At 39.7% G+C, this 19,992-nt stretch overlaps 6 protein-coding genes and 1 long non-coding RNA gene across 14 annotated transcripts; 3 read left to right on the forward strand and 4 right to left on the reverse strand.

The window, feature by feature from the left end:
* Positions 1–654: 654 nt before the first annotated feature.
* On the forward strand, positions 655–2,612 carry LOC17899273 (nucleolar GTP-binding protein 1). The gene is given in 2 exon segments (XM_023777315.1): positions 655–1,135; positions 1,138–2,612. Coding segments are annotated over 2 exon segments (1,956 nt in total).
* A 2,910-nt stretch (positions 2,613–5,522) lies between these two features.
* LOC17900189 (NADPH-dependent pterin aldehyde reductase) lies at positions 5,523–8,114 on the reverse strand. The gene is made up of 5 exons (XM_023789110.1): positions 7,846–8,114; positions 7,444–7,513; positions 6,801–6,994; positions 6,101–6,273; positions 5,523–5,891 (listed from the first exon to the last, which is right to left on the reverse strand). Exons 1-5 carry the CDS (start codon positions 8,065–8,067, stop codon positions 5,822–5,824), a joined length of 729 nt encoding a protein of 242 aa, XP_023644878.1. The 5' UTR covers positions 8,068–8,114; the 3' UTR covers positions 5,523–5,821.
* A 75-nt stretch (positions 8,115–8,189) lies between these two features.
* On the reverse strand, positions 8,190–13,020 carry LOC17896915 (zinc finger CCCH domain-containing protein 5). 3 transcript variants are annotated; one of them, XM_023789103.1, is made up of 10 exons: positions 12,855–13,020; positions 12,294–12,724; positions 11,899–12,057; positions 11,686–11,817; positions 11,428–11,586; positions 10,592–10,684; positions 10,179–10,295; positions 9,730–9,804; positions 9,437–9,648; positions 8,190–9,312 (listed from the first exon to the last, which is right to left on the reverse strand). In XM_023789103.1, exons 1-10 carry the CDS (start codon positions 13,003–13,005, stop codon positions 8,388–8,390), a joined length of 2,454 nt encoding a protein of 817 aa, XP_023644871.1. In that variant the 5' UTR covers positions 13,006–13,020; the 3' UTR covers positions 8,190–8,387. The 3 variants fall into 3 exon arrangements, with proteins under 3 accessions (XP_023644871.1, XP_023644870.1, XP_023644872.1); XM_023789102.1 differs by having other exon boundaries at positions 12,828–13,020; XM_023789104.1 differs by having other exon boundaries at positions 12,863–12,951.
* LOC17896694 (putative pentatricopeptide repeat-containing protein At1g10330) lies at positions 12,860–15,092 on the forward strand. 6 transcript variants are annotated; one of them, XM_023789108.1, is made up of 5 exons: positions 12,985–13,067; positions 13,231–14,615; positions 14,696–14,749; positions 14,832–14,923; positions 15,001–15,092. In XM_023789108.1, the coding sequence occupies exons 1-2, from the start codon at positions 13,030–13,032 to the stop codon at positions 14,603–14,605; spliced, it is 1,413 nt and encodes a 470-aa protein (XP_023644876.1). In that variant the 5' UTR covers positions 12,985–13,029; the 3' UTR covers positions 14,606–14,615; positions 14,696–14,749; positions 14,832–14,923; positions 15,001–15,092. The 6 variants fall into 6 exon arrangements, with proteins under 6 accessions (XP_023644877.1, XP_023644874.1, XP_023644876.1 ...); XM_023789109.1 differs by adding an exon at positions 12,860–12,928 and having other exon boundaries at positions 13,013–13,067; positions 13,176–14,923; XM_023789106.1 differs by adding an exon at positions 12,860–12,928 and having other exon boundaries at positions 13,013–13,067; positions 13,231–14,923.
* LOC111832497 (ankyrin repeat-containing protein At5g02620) lies at positions 14,994–17,664 on the reverse strand. The gene is made up of 3 exons (XM_023789111.1): positions 16,776–17,664; positions 16,246–16,685; positions 14,994–15,986 (listed from the first exon to the last, which is right to left on the reverse strand). The coding sequence occupies exons 1-3, from the start codon at positions 17,206–17,208 to the stop codon at positions 14,994–14,996; spliced, it is 1,866 nt and encodes a 621-aa protein (XP_023644879.1). The 5' UTR covers positions 17,209–17,664.
* LOC111832498 lies at positions 15,526–16,107 on the forward strand. The gene is made up of 3 exons (XR_002835349.1): positions 15,526–15,604; positions 15,757–15,911; positions 15,987–16,107. It is a non-coding gene; the product is annotated as an uncharacterized LOC111832498 (long non-coding RNA).
* Positions 17,665–17,833: 169 nt separating the features above from the next.
* On the reverse strand, positions 17,834–19,564 carry LOC17899323 (dnaJ homolog subfamily B member 1). Its single transcript, XM_006305172.2, has 2 exons — positions 18,765–19,564; positions 17,834–18,457 (listed from the first exon to the last, which is right to left on the reverse strand). Exons 1-2 carry the CDS (start codon positions 19,370–19,372, stop codon positions 18,019–18,021), a joined length of 1,047 nt encoding a protein of 348 aa, XP_006305234.1. The 5' UTR covers positions 19,373–19,564; the 3' UTR covers positions 17,834–18,018.
* Between the last annotated feature and the right edge of the window lie 428 nt (positions 19,565–19,992).

The following is a 19,992-nucleotide window of genomic DNA, read 5'->3' on the forward strand; positions in this document are numbered from 1 at the left end:
TATTTATTTTTAACTCTGAAAGGCTGAAAATAGTTAAAATGGCTTAGGATTAGCCCTCGGAAGGTCGAACCAAATGGCAACATAATTTTTTTTTTTTTTTTAAACTTAATTTTGCAATTTGTAAAACAAAAGGGTTTAAATGATATTCTCCAGAACAATTTGTGTTTTAATTAAATTTTAATAGATGTTCTTGCAGTATTTCTATTCTAAACCCTAATTTACAGGTTAAATTAGGGCAGACAAATTAGCGTTCTCTAAACTCCTTCACCGTCTCTCATTCTCCTCATAGTACTGTGAGCTCTCTCTCTTTTCTTCGTTGTCCAAAGGTTTGTAAGGATCTCGAAGTTCAACGAAATTTGTCGTAGAGAGATTGATATATAAACCTAAATGTTACTGTTAAATAGTTATGCATGGCAACTAGGTTGTTGTTGAGCTGTGACAGTGACAGTAACGTTTTAAGATCAGAAAATCGAACTTTATTCTAATGATTTAGCTGACGTTTTAAGATTAAGGATCGAAGTCTTGGCATCTGATATGACGTGAATGTTTTTAGCATAGCATCATTATCCTTGCTTGTTGTTCCTTTTGATGATCTCTTCATTTCCCTAACTAATTCGTTTATTCAATGTTGTGCAGATCAGATAAGAAAAAACAATGGTGAAATATAATTTCAAGAAGATAACAGTTGTGCCTGATGGAAAACAGCTTGTTGATATCGTTCTTTCCCGCACTCAGCGCCAGACAAAAACTGTTGTTCACAAGGGTGACAAGATCAGCAATCTCCGTAGCTTCTATATGATGAAAGTGAAGTTCACACAATCGAACTTCAACGAGAAGCTCTCTGCCATCATCGACGAATTTCCTCGCCTCAAGGAGATTCACCCCTTCTATGACGATCTTCTACATGTTCTTTACAATAAAGATCACTACAAGCTCGCTCTTGGTCAAGTCAATACCGCTAGGAATAAGATCAGCCAAATCGCCACTGATTATGTGAAGCTAGTTAAGTATGGTGATACTCTGTACCGGTGCAAGTGCTTAAAAGTGGCAGCTCTTGGGCGTATGTGTACTGTTATCAAAGGAATCGGTCCTAGTTTGGGTTATCTTGAGCAGGTAAGACAGCACATGGCGAGGCTATCTTGATTTGTGGATGTCCTAATGTGGGAAAGAGTTCTTTTATGAACAAAGTTACTAGGGCTGATGTGGATGTTCAACCATATGCTTTCACCACGAAGTCACTCTTTCTTGGTCATACTGATTACAAATGTTTGAGGTACCAGGTGATTGATACACCGGGGCTTTTAGATAGGGACATTGAAGACCGTAATATCATTGAAATGTGTAGTATCACCGCCTTGGCTCATCTTCGAGCTGCTGTTTTGTTCTTTCTGGACATTTCCGGTTCTTGTGGTTACACCATTGCTCAGCAGGCTTCTCTTTTTCACAACATAAAGTCTGCGTTGAAGAACAAACCGTTGGTTATTGTCTGCAACAAGACTGATTTGATGCCTGTGGAGAAGTTATCTGAAGAAGATAAGAAACTGATTGAAGAGATGAAAGATGAAGCTATGAGGACTGCAGTGGGAGCCAATGAAGAAACAGTGCTTTTGAAGATGAGTACTCTGACCGACGAAGGTATCATGTCAGTGAGGAATGCTGCCTGTCAAATGCTGTTAGATCATAGGGTAGAGGCGAAGATGAAATCTAGAAAGATCATTGACCACTTGCACAGGTTCCATGTGGCCATGCCGAAGGCTCGTGATGACCAAGAAAGGCTCCCTTGCACACCTCAGCTAGCCAAGGAAGCTGGTGAAAAGGAGAAACGAAAGACAGAGAAGGACTTGGAAAATGAAAATGGCGGAGCTGGTGTTTATTCTGCTAGTCTAAAGAAGACCTACATCTTGGCAAAAGAAGAATGGAAGGATGACATAATACCTGAGATCTGTGATGGTCATAATGTTGCAGACTTTGTTGATTCAGACATTTTGAATAGGCTCGAGGAGTTGACAAGTGAAGAAAGTCTCAGGCAGGCAGAGGAAGCAGAAAATGGTTTCGAGATTGAAGGAGAAGAACTTACAGAGAAGGAGAAGAATGATTTGGCTGCTATGCGTAAGACGAGAGCCTTGCTCATTCAAAACCATAGACTCAAGAAGAGCAATGCAAAAAACAGAGCAACTGTTCCAAGAAAGTTTGACAAGGATAAAAAGTTTACAAGGAAGAGAATGAGTAGAGAGTTATCATCTCTGGGTCTTGATCCGTCTTCTGCTTTGAACCGTGCAAGAGGCAGAAAGAGGGAAAGATATGATGATGCGATGGATATGGATGATGAGGTGAACGATCATGAGCAACAGAAGAAGAAGTTGTGTCTGAGATCTAAATCAACATCTTTTTCAAGATCAAGATCAGTGTCAAGGCCACCACATGAGGTTTTACCTGGTGAAGGCATCAAAGATTCTTTACAGAAGATTAAGGCAATTAAGATTGGGAATAAGTCTCACAGAAAGAGGGACAAAGCTGCACGTTGTGGAGAAGCAGACAGAGTTATACCATCTCTTAGACCAAAACATTTGTTTTCAGGGAAAAGAGGCAATGGAAAAACCCATAGGCGTTGAAACAAAATGATTAGGTAACCAAGGGCTAATATCTCTATATATCAAGCTTGCTTCGTGTCCTTCACTTGTCACTTTTTATGACTTATATTCTCTGGTTCTTGCAGGGGGAGTACGCAGTTGATGAATGGTCTGAGGATTACCAATCAAGTTTTGAATTTTTGAAGCTTTTTACTTAATTTTGTTTTTACTACTATGTGTATTGTCTCGCATTCGTGATTCAAGTTCGACAAAAATATCAAGAAGAGAGAGTTGATTTCTTGGAGACAGCTAAAAAGGATATCTAGCTAGTTATATGTTATCGTCGATTTATGCCATGCATGTGTTGTGTGAAGATTCAATCAACAAACCGGTACCATTTTTACTTGGCTCAATCAATCATAATTAAGTCTCCACATTCCGGTTTAGTAAAGCTTTAAAGTTAAAATTATAAACATGAATTTGGGAGTATCTCCAAGGTTGTGGGTGCGATATACAAAGGAAGTGTGCATAAAGCTGATCTTTTGTGGGGTTTTTTTTATTTTATCAAATCAGAATGATGAGAAAACTTGATTTAGTGAAGCAATATATAAAATTTATGCACTTTCTCTTACAACGTTCTTTTTTTTTTTGGATTAATAGGAATTATAGTACATTTTTAAAAAATAATTGGGAAAGTAATACATATACTATTTATAATTAGGAAAGTAGTCATGTGTACCTACAATGTGAGATATAAAAAATATGAGATAGGAAAAAAGAGAGAAAAAAAAATGACGTTAGGGGCAATATTTTTTCTCTGGATTTTGTTTTTTTTTTTTTTTTTTTTCATTTTTTTTCCTCTTAGTCTTATCACCCCAAAATTTTTATAAGTAACATACTATTTTTTTGTAAAAACAATATCAATAATATTTTTGACACATAAAAATCTTTGTTTTTTTCTCTATAATTTGATATTCATTTTGCTAATAAATTTTAAAATTTTTAATAAATAAATATTTATTTGTACAGTTTAGCATATGTACAAATGTTTTTTTGTACAATTTAGTATATGTACAGACGTATCCATACATAAATATGTACAGCCGTATCTGTACAACTTATTAAATGTACGAATATATGTAAAAAGTTACTCATTTTTATCCGTACAGCTAGTATAGTATACCAAAATATGCATATTTATACATATTTGTACACTAATACGCTGTACGGATGATATTATGTAATATTTTTATTACTGTACAAAAACATAATTTTGTATGTATGTACAGTAAATATGTTGTACGAATTATATTATATAATTATTTCAATGGCAGACTCGTAAATACTATGTTTTTCTGAGTGATTAAGTGTACATGAAATAGTATCAAATAGTGATAATGTACTAGTTTCCTAATTGTAAATAGTGTTTGTACTAGTTTTATAATTATGTTTAAAAAATGTACTATTTCTCCAGCACACCCTTTTTTTTTGGGTTTAGATGTTAAATTTTCTCTTACAACGTTGCATGTTAGCAGAAATACGTACTGTAAAACTTCTATCATTCAGAAACAAGTACTCTCCGGCACATGGGGCAAGTATTTTTGCGGGAGAACCACTTCAAGAGACAGCGGTCGTGGAAGACATGCGAGCATGGCAGACGTGTGGAACACCACCGGTCTTGGAACCCGAGAGATGCTCCAGACAGATGGAACACGGTTCTGCTTCCATCTTCAATCTCTTCAGTTCATGTCCATCGATCGATCCCTCACAAACCAGCCTCTGAAACTGAAGCACAGACTCGGATGACACAACATATTTCCGCTTCGTTACAGTCAAGAGCAAGGTTATAACGAAGCCGTTAACGCCAAAACCTAAGTTGTTTGCAGCAGAAGCGATGTGTGAGGCTAAGATACTGCTTGACCAACGATGAATCATTAGGCGATCGAGGAGGAGATCACGGATGTGACTGTGACAGGTGCTTTCGATACTAAAGTTGATGCTGAAGTAGGCCGCTTTCGATTCGACTAGGGCATGGATTCCCGTGACCGGATCTTGATGGATCTTTTCAGTAACTGTTTCAAATACGACATTGACTGTGTTTTTCATCCCTTCTGATGGCGCTAGCTTTTGTTGGTGTATCTGACATTCTAGTCGAGGATTTATATCTGAGAAAAGGAGCTGATTAAAGAGTTGCAGAAGACTGAAGAGAAGGAAGCGTTGATATATCTACTGTATATACATAGACGTGTTATGAAGATATTCCTTTTTTAACTCTTTAAGAATTGTGAAGTGTATGGTTAATGCAATGTCGGTGATGGCACGCGAGTTAAAAGAAGGAAAAAAGGAAATGATCCTTGGTGGTGTGACTGGTGTCCCGTGAGTGTTTTGTAATTTTCCTTATTGTCTTTTATTGTAATTTTTAATGAAAAAAATCGATAATTGTGGGAAAAATGCCAATGAGAACATGAATCAAAGAGGAAGGCAAGGATGCGCTTACGTTAACGGCATGTTCTCTACACCGGAGATGGTCGATGAACATTTCAAAGCTCTCGCTAGCAAATTTGCATCTGCTTGATCGGCATAAAAAGGCGACTTCACTGCCCTTCTCCTGGGCATAACAATTAATATTTTTGAATTATGTGGAACTAACACTATATTTTCTTCACTGCCCTATATATATGTATGACTTTTGATCAGTGTAGTACATAGCTTATACAAAAGAGGGTTTGTTTTGATTTTTGACTTCACTTGCCTTAGAAAAACAAGGTGATCCACTTTGGTTTATTTACATTCTGCCTTAGATTGAATGTTGTGGATTGTATATATCATTCGGACTGGGAGATTGAATGATGGCAATACAGCCTAATGAAGTTTTGTGATTACGTTTCAACATGTAACTGTGTTGTTGTTTCCCCTCTGTTAAAAATTAGACTCTCAAGTTGTAAAGACATCTTTGACATGTCAGTTTGGGACAATGCAAACGTCAATTGCTTAATTGTAATATTTGTGACAGTTACATATCGTACTAACTATTTTAAGTCATCTAGAACTGACTTTCTATGAAAATATCATCCCTGACTCTGAGACTCAAATACATGAACCTTAGAAGGTACTATGTAGTAAACTGGGTTAAATTTCTGGTTACAAACAAATGAATCAAAGCCTCAAAGCAAGGGTTATTTTCTAAGTTTCTGCTGAAGAAGCTCCTCATCCATAACAGTCAAGTTGAAAATAAATGTGTAGCGTAGTTGTTAGACTGTGAGAGATCCGCCATTGTCACCTGCTGTAAGGTTAAGAATCATCGTAGCAGCCTTTACAGCCCTGTTACATTTGCAATCCGCAGCAAAGGTTTAGTTAGGGTTTTAGGCAATCGATCCATCAAACAAACACAACTAGAGAGATCAAACAGAGCACGCATATGATTCGAAGTAGTTACAATACCCTAGTGAATAAGAGAGTATTTCATCAGAAAGGGCAAGTGGATACATTTCATTAGAAGTATATAATTTCTGAGGTTGGGTGTTACTTACCAAGCATCAGGAGCTTGATAAAACGAAGCTGAGTTCCCAAAGCAGGAAGTGAGTAATTCTGTGTTGATCACGCCTGGATTTAAAGCAACCACTGCCATTCCCTCAGCTACCTCTTTTGCCACTGCTCGGCTTAAACCCTCAATCGCCCATTTTGATGCACAGTATGGTGCAACCTGCAGATCCAGTATTGGTTTCAAAAGTTAACTTCACTGCTTCTGGGAACAGGTTTGACAAGAGAAATTATAAGAGTCCAAAACGAAACTGTATGGGAACCTTCCTAGAGTAGCATCATCTACATATCCTGCATATACAAAACAAGGATACCAGAAAAGTGCCCCGACGACATGAAAGAGGCTCACAGAATGATTGTAGGTTTTGCAGCCTATGGCACAGGGACCAACCAAATAATTTACATAGACCTTTCAGGTGAAGCTACAATCTCTCCCTACCACCATCTAAATTATTAACTCACCATTTTTTCTGTTTCCCTGTAAGATAATTTAGGAGTGTATGCTCCAATATCAGGGAAAAGTATCTAACATCAATATTATATTTGGACAAAGTCTAGCTCATGGTAATTTCGTAATTCCATATATCAATAGTTCTCTTTGTTTCAATTGACTATGTTACCTTTCTGTGGCTAGAAAGACAAACACACAGTAACAGCTGGTGATTCAAGTAAGAGTTGATTGAAACTCACCAGGGCAGCACCAGATCTTCCCCATCCAGAAGACATATTCACAATAATCCCTTGCTTACGTGGGAGCATCAATGGGATAAAATGACGCAGCACATTTGCTACCCCTTTAACGTTTGTATCCATTACATTGTCAAAATCTTCTGCAGAGACTTCCCAAATCTTGCTATTCTTATTGATAGTACCAGCGTTGTTAACTGCAACATGCATTTACCAAGATCTAAGACTACGAAAGTTACAATAGAAATGATGCAAAACACTCTGACCAAAATTCGCAGGAGATAATGATCATGTAACCATCAAACCAACAATTCGTGAATGCTACCCTTGAGAAAAATGAATAGATTCTTAGTAGCCAACAATAATTACAATTGAAAATGGGGTTATGACGTCAACTTCAGAATACTCAAGAGTCAGGAACTCAAGGGAAAACCAATGCTATAACAGTTCTGTCTATAGAACGTAAAGAAAGGAAAAGGCCCAGAGATTTAGAGCTGGCAGCGTCTATTTCCATCTACCAACGAAAATATACACCTAGAGCAAAGAATATAACTTTATTACAAAAGCTACCCAACCACTTTAGGAACAATGTAATGGTTTCTCCAAAGCAACCAGTTGTTACAAAGAAGGGTGTATATATATATACCTATGATATCTGGGACACCCTTCTTCTCCATAATTGTGTGTGCCAGTTCTTCAACACTGCTGTTTACTTTCTGCAAACATAGACCGTAACTTTTGCTAAGTTCAAACCTTAAAATCGCAAAACCCCGCATAAAAAAAGTTAATCAGGCCGTTGCAGACAGATAATTCATCAGGAAAACAACGATTCACCTAAGTCCAGTAAACGACCTTATCAATATTTCTACAGCTTGATAAAACAAGAAAATATCAGCAATCATCAACACCGACATCAGAATTTATCCAGAAAATTTCTTGATTTCCGATAATGACAATCCAATTTCTTCTATCTAATACAGACCAGAAACGCCGACTGAATAGCACAACACAAGAAAGACATAAGATTCGGAAGGGCGGCAGAAATTACCACATCAGCGGTGAGGAGGAGATGATTAGCCGGGGAGGAGAGATCCGACTGAAGAGCAGTGAGCTTCTCTTGAGTACGAGCGCATCCTATGACAGTGTGACCTCTCTTCGCCAGCTCGAGAGCTAGGGCTCTTCCCAGACCTTTGCTCACTCCCGTTATCAGAACGGTCCTCGCCGCCGCGACAGAGTTCGCAGCCCCACTGAAAGGCGTCGCAATCGTCATCGTGTAGCCCAGTGGCCGATTTAACTTCTCTTTCTTCGGTGCGAAATGTGCCGCGAAGAATAAAATATACAACACTCCTTTTTTCAGGCATAGTTAATTAATTCATTTGTTTACCTTAATTATTAATAAAATACAAATACTTATTATCACTTGGGAAGTTTATACTAATTCACTGTTTTAACATTAAAAAAAAAAAACTATTCGATTTTCACCAAAAACTCTTTTAACTTTTTAAGTGATAAAATTAAAATATCTACAGATGAGAAATGATGAGGCCAACAAGTCACAAGAACATCTCTTAGTTTGGTTTCGCACTGAGATCACACTGGTCTCCAACGCTCAATCTCTTCTTCGACTTCCTCTGATTCCTCAGCAAATTTACTAGTCTGGTCGTCTGAGTCTTGTGCTCGTCTTCTTTTACTAGGGCGATGAGGTCTCTCTCTCTGTGTTTCTCTGTCTGAACTCTCCTCACTTGATAAACCACTTAGTCGTTTTTCTATCGTGCTTCGATCAGAGTCAGGATCTTGGGACTTGTATCTGTGCCTCTGTTTGCTTTTGCCCCTATCTTCTTTATCTGCCCGACATTCTCTGGGACTTATCTCTACACTTCTCTTCCTGTCATTGTCTCGAATCTCTGATCCTTTATGCCAACGATGTCTACGTTCAGTTGAATCTTCCTCGTGCGAATATCTTGAGCTGCTTCTTTCATGCCGACGTTTCGATCTTTCTCTCTGTGATTTATCACAAACTGTATGAACCCTATCATGTTCATGATTCTCCTCTTGATCAGCTGATGACCCATCCCTTCTATATTTTCGTGAACTCCTGTGGGTTTTGCTGTCCTTTTCATCGTCCATCTGTTCTTGAGCTTCTGCATCTGTCCTTCTGGCTTTTCGTCTGTGACCCGTTTCTCTCCTACCAGAGTCATCTCCATCAGGAGAATCATCATCAGAATACCTCCCATGGCCTCGTTTCCCTATCACTCTATGTCCAGGAGAGTGTTCAGACCATCTGCTATCACGATGCAGTGTGTCCTTAGAGTACCGTCGCTCATTATACACCTCCCTCTCTAAACTACTGTCTCTGCTAGGACTGCTATCTCCATCATGAAAGTTCTCGGCATGCCTACTTAGTTTGTCGCCACGAGTACTGTCCCGAGTTTCACCATGATTGTTACGGCTCCTATAGGAACGCTTAGAACCAACGTTCGCATGATCCCTCGATATAGATCTTCTAGAAAGTTGCCTGACATGGAAACAAAGCACATGAGCATGACGCTCCCTAACCAAATTAAGCAGGATATACACTGATCTGTTAGTTAACAATGACGGTCCTCAAAAGTCAGAACTCCAACTATAAAGCTACCTACCTGTGTGAATCTGTTGGTAGATCTGATCTCGAATCGTTTAATGACCCAAACGATTCATCCCCCATGTGCTTTTCATCTGAATAACCAAATAAAGCGGTCATTTTGTGAATCCAGAATCTTGGAGGTGGTTTGTCATGGTCAGCCCATTCGTAGTCTCCACCAGGATTTCGGAAACAATGGATAAAATTGCAAGCAGAACCACGAGAACAAGTCTGTAAAATAGATGAGAATCATGAAACAGAGATAAGCAAGAAGTAGGAATCTCAGATTAAGAACCAGATGAAGAGTCATACTTTAAGCCTGGACTTCATGTACTCCCCACATATGGCAACTTTCCATCTTGAGATGTTGACAAACTCGCAGTTCACCTGAGAGGATGTGCAATTATCATGGATATAAATGTCAGTTAGCTGAAAGTACCAGAAATCAAGCCTCAGCGTACACATCAGCAGAGTATCAAAATTCTTCCGAACTTCTTTTCTACATAATACGAAGACTATAATTAACCAGTAGATATGAACAAAAATTGCCACAGAACGCAAAGGTGAAACTTCTGACATAACGTCATACACAAAGGCTAAGTTAACTGAAACCTAGAAACAAACAGTGAGGAGGAAAGTAGAATGTGTTCTACCAAGGTATAACAAGCTAGTGCCAATATGACAGGAAGTCACTAGACCAATTCGTTAATCACATTTTTCAATGAAAGGAAGTGGGAAAGGTCTCCAGACTAACAGTGTACCTGTTTACCAGCAAAGTATCGACCATTAATGGACTGGTAAGCAAGAATAGCTGATTCTAATGATCTGTAGTGTACGTATACATTGCCCTTCAAGTGGAATGAGCCATTTCTACACACCTGAAATGGATATAAATTTTGTTTTTGAAAAAAAAAAAGAGTATTAGAAAAGGTTGGAAGACAACACATATCTACCAACAAGTTTTATTCTCAGACACAGGGTTATATTTAGTCATCTGATGATGAGCAAAGATGCCGGGAACCACTAATTTTCAAAATGGCTTGCCTAGTGTGGCTTGCAGGTTCAAGAACTTACATTTACATTTAGTATAAAATGAATCTATGGCTGATAATGGAAAAAAAATAAGAGGGGTAAGAGGAAAAGGCAAAGAGGGAGCAGAATAGAACCAACAAACCTTGAAATTAATAAGTTCTCCATACTTTTGAAACTCTGTATGAACATCTTCATAAAATTCTTCATAACAATGTTCAGCCTCCTCATCTGTATACTGCAACGAAGCCAGGAAAAAAGAAAGAGAGTAAACTTAAAGTAAGTGACTAAAAGCAAGGAAACCAGGTGAATATAATGCATGTGATGTCCACTACTTTTATAATCAAGCATACCAGGATAGCTACAGCCTTACTAAATTATAACTGCATTAGTTTCTGTTCAGATAATACTAGCTGAAAGCAGCCAGCACGTATGAAGAACACTATTCTGTTCTTGATTCAGGAAAAATCAAGCAATTCCGAGGTATTAAGTAGCAAATCGGATGAATCATTTGTTACATACCACTCACTCCCACGAGCAAATTAGAAAACACTTAAAGAACAAGATATGAAACAGTGACAAACAACCTACAGTCTCAGGTACTGCTATCAAGGCAAGAGAGGGCACAGATAGAAGGCCACAATTTCTGTGATCGAGATAACAATCACATAATAACTAATCTATCAATCAGGTAGGATACAAAGAAGTGAAGCGCAACACCAACCCCGCCCAGGTTATAATCATGCACCTCCACTGAAGGGAAACCAACAATGTCTGATGTAAGTTAAAGAAGAGGTAACAAGGATTAAAAAAAAAAAAAAATAGCATAATTCTGTAGATTCAAGAGCACACAGCAAAACAAAACTGAAAAGTGGCAAAGGAACTGTGGTAATGTAAATTTAGATAATGAAAGCCGAGAGTAATAGAGAAGAACTAATATTATCAGGATACAAGCATCACAAGTTGACAGCGGTTACAGACCTCAAGCCCCTCATCCTGTTCCCAAGCAATACCAGGACCATTATACATGTTCTTCATAAGTAGTGTGCACGATTTACTAGGGTAGAAATGAACTCTGCTACAACGCGGGCCAAATCGACAAGCTCCAGTTTTCAAATGGAAAGGACAATGAGCTTTATCCTGGCGATTGAGAGAATAACAACAAAACAAAGTTACTAAAAGAACATAAGAATGATAGCTAAAACTAATGCCATCTCAATCAAGGCATACAAGAACCACCTGCTCAGTTCCAAAGTTGGGTACTTCTAGTGCAACATTCTCCAAAATCTGTTGCGCAGAACTAACATTCTGATAGCTGGCACAAGCTTCAGTTCCCGGAGGTAGAGGATTTGATGTAGGCCTATCAGAAATCTGCAAAACAAACTCCACATTGGAACTCTAGAAAAAAATCAAAACACTGAAGATGGCATGTTCACCTAGATGATGGTTTACCTCGTTTCCATCCACCTGAACGACGGGCTTCTTTGGAACCCTCACTTTGTTCTTTCTGAGAATGATCTCATTTCCCTGGAATATAATTTCTGGAGGCCCTTCTTCGATATATTCATATTCACCATCCTCATCCTCGCCACACTCATCGTTCCCACTAGCCTGCCAAAAGAAGCAAAAGGGGATGCAATTTAAACTTAAGATCTCCTACATGAGTTCAGCAGCAATCAAAGTGGGCTCGAGATAGCGTCAATAAGATATGAGAACCCTAACAAATCCTAGTTGATTCTCAAGACTTTTGTATTCCCTCAAAGTTCCTCAGTTAACAGCCACGCGATGATGAATTTAACAAAAAAAAAAAAAAAAAAAGTAATTTAACAAAAAAAAGTAAGCAATACCTCAAGCTTTCGCAACTCGTCTAGATCCTTCCAACGCCTCTCTTCCTCTTCTCGCTTCGCTTCTTCTTCCTCTTCTTTCTTCCTCTTAATCTCCATAGCCTCTCTCCAAGCTCTCTCACTCTCCTCGAACTCCTTCAACTCCTTCTCTCTCATCCGCGCCTCCTCTTCCTCAATCGCCTTCAGCCTCTCCTGTTCCGCCGGATCGTTTAACTTAGCCTCGGCCTCCTCTCTCTCCTTCTCCGCTATCTCTTTCCTCACCTGCTTCCTCTTCAATTTCTTCATGGTTTTCCGCTTCTCCTTACGACTCATCTCCGCCGCTTTCTGTTTACTCTCTTCAAAACCTTCCCTATCTCCCGCCGCTTCTTCGTGTCCTTCTCCTTCTTCCTTTTCGTTTTTCTGCTCCATTTTTTTTCCCGGCAGCACTAGTCTCTCTTTGTTCACGGTGGTGGAAATTTTTAATTTAGAGGTGCAAAATCGGTTAGCTTGAACCGAAACTGTATTGCAAAAAAAACACAAAATTGGATCAAGCTATACCAAACCGGAAAACCCTAGTTGGTTCACCTATTGACCTCGGAGACTCCAGATTGCTGGTGGTCGGAGCTTTTGAAATTAGAGAACTTTCACCGTCATTTGGGGTAAAGCCGATTGAAAATCTCGCCAGTGTCACACTTTTGATTAGTGACTTTTTCATAAAATTCGAATCTTTCTTCATCTTATAGAGCGAGGATTTCACCGGATGCGAGATACGAACACCCTAATCACACTTAATCCATTGTGAGTAACAAAATGCTTAAATTACTCATCTTTTTGTCTTTGGGTTTCATATACTTTTTGAATTTGCTAACTAATGTCAGCTTTTGTTTTATTGGTTGTGCTTTGTAGATTGCTTAAACTTTTATCCTAATTGCATGCATTGTTCTTCCTTCTCGGATTTCAGTTTTTCTCTGAAGGACGCACTTTATCTTCTCCAACGTTTCTTCAACTCTTCAAACCAGATTAAGCAGATTCACACTGTCCTCTTTACCACCAACGCATTGGTCGCTTCGAGATGGAAGACAAAACTCGTCTACAACACTCTCATTCGATCTTATCTCACTACAGGACAATACAAGACCTCTCTTGCTCTCTTCACCCACATGCTTGCAAGCCAAGTCCGACCAATCAATCTCACTTTCCCTTCTCTGATCAAAGCAGCTTGTTCATCTTTCTCTGTTTCTTGTGGGGTTGCCTTACATGGCCAGACTCTTAAACGCGGTGTTCTATGGGACCCATTTATTCAGACTTCATTTGTTCGATTCTATGGTGAAGTATGCGATTTGAATAGCTCGAGGAAGATGTTTGATGATATTGTAGACCCTTGTGTTGTAGCTTGTAACAGTTGGCTTGACGCTTGCGGAAGAAACGGAGAGATGGATTTTGCTTTCGAATTATTTCAGAGGATGCCTGTAACTGATGTGGTTTCTTGGACTACTGTTATCAATGGGTTTAGTAAGAACGGGTTGCACGCCAAAGCTGTAATGCTTTTCGGTGAGATGATACAGAATCAGCGTTCGGTAATAACACCGAATGAGGCTACTTTCGTTAGTGTTCTTTCTTCGTGTGCTAATTTGGATCGAGGAGGTGTTCACTTGGGGAAGCAAATTCATGGATATGTTATGACGAGAGAGATCATCCTCACTACTTCTTTGGGTACTGCTTTGCTTGATATGTATGGAAAAGCCGGTGACTTGGAGATGGCATTGACCATTTTCCATCAAATTTGTGATAAAAAAGTTTGCGCTTGGAATGCAATAATATCAGCTCTTTCCTCCAATGGTAGACCTAAGAAAGCACTACAGATGTTTGAGATGATGAAATCAACTAACGTGCATCCAAATGGGATTACTCTACTTGCAGTACTCACGGCCTGTGCTCGATCTAAACTTGTGGACTTAGGTATCCAGTTGTTCTCTTCCATATGTAGCGAGTACAAAATCATTCCAACGTCAGAGCATTACGGTTGCATTGTTGATCTCATAGGCAGAGCTGGACTATTGGTTGACGCAGTTAATTTCATAAGAAGTTTGCCATTCGAGCCTGATGCTTCTGTTCTCGGAGCTCTTTTGGGCGCTTGCAAGATTCATGAAAATGCTGAATTAGGAAATAAAGTAGGTAAACAGCTTATCGGACTGCAACCTCAACACTGTGGCCAGTATGTGGCATTGTCGACGTTAAATGCTTTGGATAGCAATTGGTCAGAAGCAGAACAGGTGAGGAAAGCCATGACAGAAGCTGGAATTCGGAAAATACCTGCTTACAGTGTGCTTTCTTAAGGCTTAAAAAGTAAGAAGTCCACCCATATGAGCTTCCTATAAAATTCGTTGGTAAAGAAGATTAAGAACTTATTTGAAAACTCATGTCAGCACATCAGCTTCCACCAAGAACTCTCTTAGCCTTGGCGGGAACAAGATCTCAAAGTAGGCTTTGATGTCTCCTCTTTTCAAAGGTTCATTTACTGTTTGAGATCACAATCTCCTGACTTGGTTTTACGATACCCAGAACCGGGACTGTTAGGTTCCTCCTGTCCAGAGTTGTGTCGCTAATGGTTAAAGCATCTATAAGAGAGACTTCCTTCTTGAAAATCAGATGAGGTAAAAATAACTACATTTACTTTTTTTTCATAGATGTTGCACGAAAGATAAACAATTTTTTTCAAAATATTCAATAGGTGAAATAGCCTGATTTTCCGGAGGCAGCCAAATCTGAGTTGGTCCTTGCAAAGGAGGGCCTATCTCCTTCACTGAGATTGCTTTTTCTTACTCCGGAGGCCAGATCTCCAACACGTTTTTTCTTGATATAATAAACCGGTATATCTCCGACACGATTCATCTTCTTAAACCAATGACCGATGGTCTCAACTCCAAGATAGGAAAAGAGTACCGTCAATGATCCACCGGCAACAGAGACAATGACAGGAAACAACCATCGTGTTCCGTGTGATTGTGGTATGGTCACCCAAGATGCTGCAACATAAGCCGTCGCCATGAACCCTACAGAAACCCACATCATCCTGTGTGTGGCCACCAATAATCTTTTTAAGGGTTTTCTCTTGTAAGGTATGATGCTAACGAGAAGAATAACGATGCACAACGACGTGAACAGTGCTATGTTGTTGCATATTGCAAAGACTTTGAACGCTGCTGTATGGCCTACAGTCGATTTCCCTCTCCATGGCTCATCTTGGTAGACGCCGCCGGGAGGGTTTATCCCACCGGCATAAGAAACTGAAGCAATCAGGACTGCCACAATCGCGATCGTATTTCTTGCATTTTGTAAGGCTTCTATATGCATCTCATTTTCCATGCTCTTACGACCTCTTTCTGCCTCCCCTTTCTTGCTTCTCTTTATCTCTGCTATCTCTGATGTTTTTGTTTCGATTAGCTCCAGCAACCGTATTACCTCATTCATTTCAGAGCTTTTGCAGCTCTCTAAAGTGTTAATTTGTTCCTGGGATCGTTTATGGAATGAATCGGACTTGGAGTGGCCATCATGCACTTCAGTGTTCTTAGATTCCAGCTCGGTATCGAACCTCAGCCAGCTTGATAACAACTCAAAGTCTTCCGCTTCTCGAGGGAGAAGGTGAGAAGCTGTGAAACCCATCTTGTTCTTGTAGCTGATGTCCACTATCTTTTGACCAACAATGTACCGTATCAGCTGCCATTTATACAGTAGGGATATGTCAGAGGATATGCCACAAAATCCAAGAAACTCTGAAGCAAAAATTGAATCATATCCCTGCTGACATGCTCATGAACCATGGTTCATTTGTTTCTCATTATATGAGATTACTTACCATCCTACAGTCCATATGGGGTTTCTAACAGAGTATATCGCAAGTCAAATTATGTAAGTAAAAAGTGCTTTGGGTTTATTAAGGGGAAAACGACAAAGAAAAGTAGGAAAAACTACTAACCGGAGCACAGCAAGCCATGGAGGCAGCAATATGTAAAACAGTGTTGCCATTTTCATCTGTTTGCTGCAAAAGAACTTGGCTGTTAATGCCCACCCTCTCCGCCATAAAAACGAAGGCATCTATGTTTTTGTTCCGTGCGGCGAGATGAAAGACTGTCTCCTTTGATGGCGTGAGAAAGCCAAAAGACAACGGAGCCTTTTCCAGGAACTCCTCCAGGATTACAACCGAGCCTCTGAGAACAGCCAGATGCAGAGGTGATAAACCGTTGGTGTTGAGAGCTTCTTCTAGTCTTTGATCGAGGCCTAACAATATACTTGTCAGTTCGAAATCTCCTCTATCACAGGCATGATGCAGAAGCGTTGATAGCGACCCACCTTCAACCACCCAAGCTTCTTCCCTAGCTAGGTCTGGGAATCTCTCTAGTATAATTCCGGCAATACCTGACAATAATCCAAACACACTAATGAGCCACTGGATTTATGCAAAGATAATGGAAGAAATTTGAGCCAGCAAAGACACTTGAAACTTACAAGTGGATCCACTTGATAGGGCAAATTTGAGTTCATCAAGGCCGATTAATTGAGTCTTTTCCGCAACGAGTCTGGCAGCCTCCATGGAAATGCTGCGGCAAGCTAGCTGGAGGGGTGTTTGGTTGGTATTGTTGCGTGCGGAACAAGCTTCTAATCCAAACTCTAACATGGTCATAACTATGCTTACGTCTCCAAGGAGAGCAGCGAGATGCAACGGTGTGTTTCCGTATCTGTTTCGGGAATAGAGGAGGGAAGGTCGGAGCTCAATAATCTTTGAGACGAGTTCTCCATGTCCATGCCTGGCAGCCGTGTGCAACACAGTGTTGCCCTGTTGTTCATCGCTTCTCTCCTCCAGCCACGAATCTCTCTCTGCCACCAGACCCAGAAAAGCTGGAACGTCGTTTTGCAGAACCGCTTGGAAGATCGGCTGCATCTTTTCTCAAGTAAATTCTTACCTTTGAGAGGGAGATCCCAAGTCTTTGTTATAATAACTAGCGACTGTAGACCACAAAGAGTTTGGAAATTTACGATAAGAAAACGAAAACAAAAGAAGAGTTGACTCCGCCATTTACTTCAATTTTTCATTTAACACTGGTGGTTGTAAGGTATCTTCTATTGAATTTTCAATTTTCTTGATAATAGCCATACACTAAAACGCGGTTAAGCCATGGCACTTGTTCCTGCTTCCTACGTTCGTGAGCAATTTTCTTTAGCTTTCCCACAAGATAACAAGTGAAGACTGTGACAGGACTAAATCCAACACTAATATTTATGTGAACAAAACAAATGTAATTTGTAACAAGATACTTTCTAGGAAATTCTTGACGAACTTGTTTCCAATCTTTCCCTTTTTCTTCGAAATTGTTCCCAACCTTTCCCTATTTTCTGAATCCTAAATATATGCAAATATATATATTTTCGTACTTTTGAAGGTTCTATCTCTCCGCTTTTCAGAAAAATTTACTTTGTCTTTGTTCCTCTTTCACCATCAGGCATTAACACACATCAGAGTCAAATAGGCCAAGTTCTGACTTCAACAACCATCAGTTCTGCCCGGATATCCACAGCCTCATCCGATTCGGGTTTTTGTTTTATTTCATAATAACACATAAAAGTTTACAAAAAGAAAAAGAAAAGGAAAAGAAAAACTCAAATGTATGTACACTGAATTGGCTAGCAGCTTTCTGTAGAATCCGTTGTTAAAGAAGATCAAGTGCTTACTTGGACACTAAATGTAAACTCATCAGCTTCCACCAAGGACTCTCTTGAGGTCATTCTTCTGTTCTGACGTTAGCCTTGACGGGAACAAGATCTCGAAACTGACTCTGAGGTCTCCTCTTTTCAAAGGGTCTTTAGTAGGCATTCCTTCATTTGGGATCACAATCTCCTGACCCGGTTTTACAATATCGAGAACGGGGATTGTTAGGTTCCTCCCGTCCAGAGTCGTTACGCTAACGGTGAGACCAGTTAAAGCATCTATAAGAGAGACTTTCTTCTCCACAATCAGATCGTTACCGTCTCTTTTGAATACCGAATGCGGTTTCTCGTCTACCACGAATATGAGATCTGCGGGAGTGACACCAGGTTCTTGGTTGCCTTTCTCCGGGAAAGTGATCTTTGTGCCTCTCTTCCAACCTGGTTTGATGTCTATCTTCAAGATCTCTTGGACTGTCTTTGGCTTTCTGTAATAAATAATATATCATCAGAAAGACAAAATCAAAGCTCATATTTGGTCCACCAAAAGATCAGTCACAGAGAAGATCAGTTCTGCAGAACCTAGCAGCTACAAAATCTTACTGGGGAAAAAGATCATCAAACAATGTGAATGTAGCTTATCAGGAAGATCATGAGACAATGTAAGAAAACATCATCAACTGGATCACACGAGAAAAAGTAATAGCAAAATCCAATCATTCACTTTACTGTAATCAGTGACTAACGAGATCGGTCAAATGCATTCATGAGATCAGGGAATAAGAGGAAACTGACCCAAAATCATCAGGAACAACGCGAGAAATTCGCATCTTCTTCTTGGCACCTTTGTAGAGCTCCTCCAGTGTGCAAGCCAATTTACTCTCAATAGCCGGCGCCTTCCTATTCGCCGGCGGAGGCGTCTTTTTGTTCGTCGGCGGCGTCTTTCTATTAGCCTGGCTCCCTGCTTCTGCACTTCTAAATCTCCGGCCAACACCATCGGCGCCATCTCCACGTGTTCTTCCGCTACTCCCTCCGCCAAAAGCATCACCAGATTCGCCGAAAAACTCCGCGAAGATATCTTCAGCATCACGCGGATAGTACCGAAACTCAGAGTGACTGGAGGAGTAGCTCCGCTGCTGCTGCGCCGCCGTCTCCGCCGCAGTAGGTAAATCGGTGGATTTAAGACCTTCTTCTCCGTACTGATCGTAGATCTGACGTCTCTGAGGATCGCTCAAGACGTCGTAAGCTTCAGAGATCTGCTTGAACTTAGCTTCAGCTTCTTTCTTGCTGGTAGGGTTTTTGTCAGGGTGCCATTTCATAGCCATTCTACGGTAAGACTTCTTGAGATCATCTTCGTTAGCGTTTCGATTCACCTTCAGCACATTGTAGTAATCGACCCCCATTGATCCCCTCCCCCCCAAACAACAACAAAAAAAAAGTCAAAACGACAAAATCGAAATCGAAATTGCGTAGAGAAAACTTGGGATCTTCGTCAGAGATTGCAGACGAAGAAGAAGAAGAATCGGATTCGAGATTTGGTATTTTGGGGAGTGAAATCTGAAATGGGAAGAGAAGGCGTGAGATGAAAAAGGAAACCAAGAGTGGAGTGCGTGTAAGGTAGTAGAAGAACATGACAATGGAGAATGACAAAATATTCTTAATGGAGCCACGTGGCATTTATTGCCACTTATCTTTAACTTCATCTTTTATTTGGTGGTGAATGTGGTAAAAAAAGAAATAGAAAGTGATCACTTTCAATTTCTTTTTTTTCTATTAGACAAAAATTCTCTTGATAGCTTAAATGGAATTTTACATACAGTTTGTATTCTTTTTAAACTAATTAAACGTAAAGCAACCATTTTTAGTTTCCTACTTAAGTTAAACGAGAAAGAATTATTTCTTTATTTAGCCGACAAACAAAAAATAAAACAGATACAATAATTAAACCGACCATACCACTTAATCTAGAGTATTAATTGTGTATAAAAACTAAGTTTGGTTAGAAGTTAGAACATTGACCAAG

Source organism: Capsella rubella, unplaced genomic scaffold (assembly GCF_000375325.1).
Source record: "Capsella rubella cultivar Monte Gargano unplaced genomic scaffold, Caprub1_0 scaffold_1, whole genome shotgun sequence".
Lineage (NCBI taxonomy): Eukaryota > Viridiplantae > Streptophyta > Magnoliopsida > Brassicales > Brassicaceae > Capsella > Capsella rubella.

Bases quoted from the DNA above. Each gene is read 5' to 3' on its own strand.
- LOC17900189 (XM_023789110.1), bottom strand. From the start codon at position 8,067: ATGACGATTGCGACGCCTTTCAGTGGGGCTGCGAACTCTGTCGCGGCG. The intron at 6,995-7,443 runs GTATATATATAT...TGCATGTTGCAG, and splicing joins GGGTGTCCCAGATATCATAG to TTAACAACGCTGGTACTATC. The intron at 5,892-6,100 runs GTAAGTAACACC...CAAATGTAACAG, and splicing joins TATCAAGCTCCTGATGCTTG to GGCTGTAAAGGCTGCTACGA.
- LOC17896915 (XM_023789102.1), bottom strand. From the start codon at position 13,005: ATGAAGAAAGATTCGAATTTTATGAAAAAGTCACTAATCAAAAGTGTG. The intron at 12,725-12,827 runs GTATAGCTTGAT...CCGTGAACAAAG, and splicing joins AACTAGGGTTTTCCGGTTTG to AGAGACTAGTGCTGCCGGGA. The intron at 9,649-9,729 runs GTATGACTCTTC...TCTATTTTACAG, and splicing joins ACATGAAGTCCAGGCTTAAA to ACTTGTTCTCGTGGTTCTGC.
- LOC17896694 (XM_023789106.1), top strand. From the start codon at position 13,030: ATGCGAGATACGAACACCCTAATCACACTTAATCCATT. The intron at 13,068-13,230 runs GTGAGTAACAAA...CTCGGATTTCAG, and splicing joins CTAATCACACTTAATCCATT to TTTTTCTCTGAAGGACGCAC.
- LOC111832497 (XM_023789111.1), bottom strand. From the start codon at position 17,208: ATGCAGCCGATCTTCCAAGCGGTTCTGCAAAACGACGTTCCAGCTTTT. The intron at 16,686-16,775 runs GTAAGTTTCAAG...GATTATTGTCAG, and splicing joins CCTATCAAGTGGATCCACTT to GTATTGCCGGAATTATACTA. The intron at 15,987-16,245 runs GTTAGTAGTTTT...TATAAATGGCAG, and splicing joins CCATGGCTTGCTGTGCTCCG to CTGATACGGTACATTGTTGG.
- LOC17899323 (XM_006305172.2), bottom strand. From the start codon at position 19,372: ATGGGGGTCGATTACTACAATGTGCTGAAGGTGAATCGAAACGCTAAC. The intron at 18,458-18,764 runs GTCAGTTTCCTC...TATTTATTACAG, and splicing joins GTTGTTCCTGATGATTTTGG to AAAGCCAAAGACAGTCCAAG.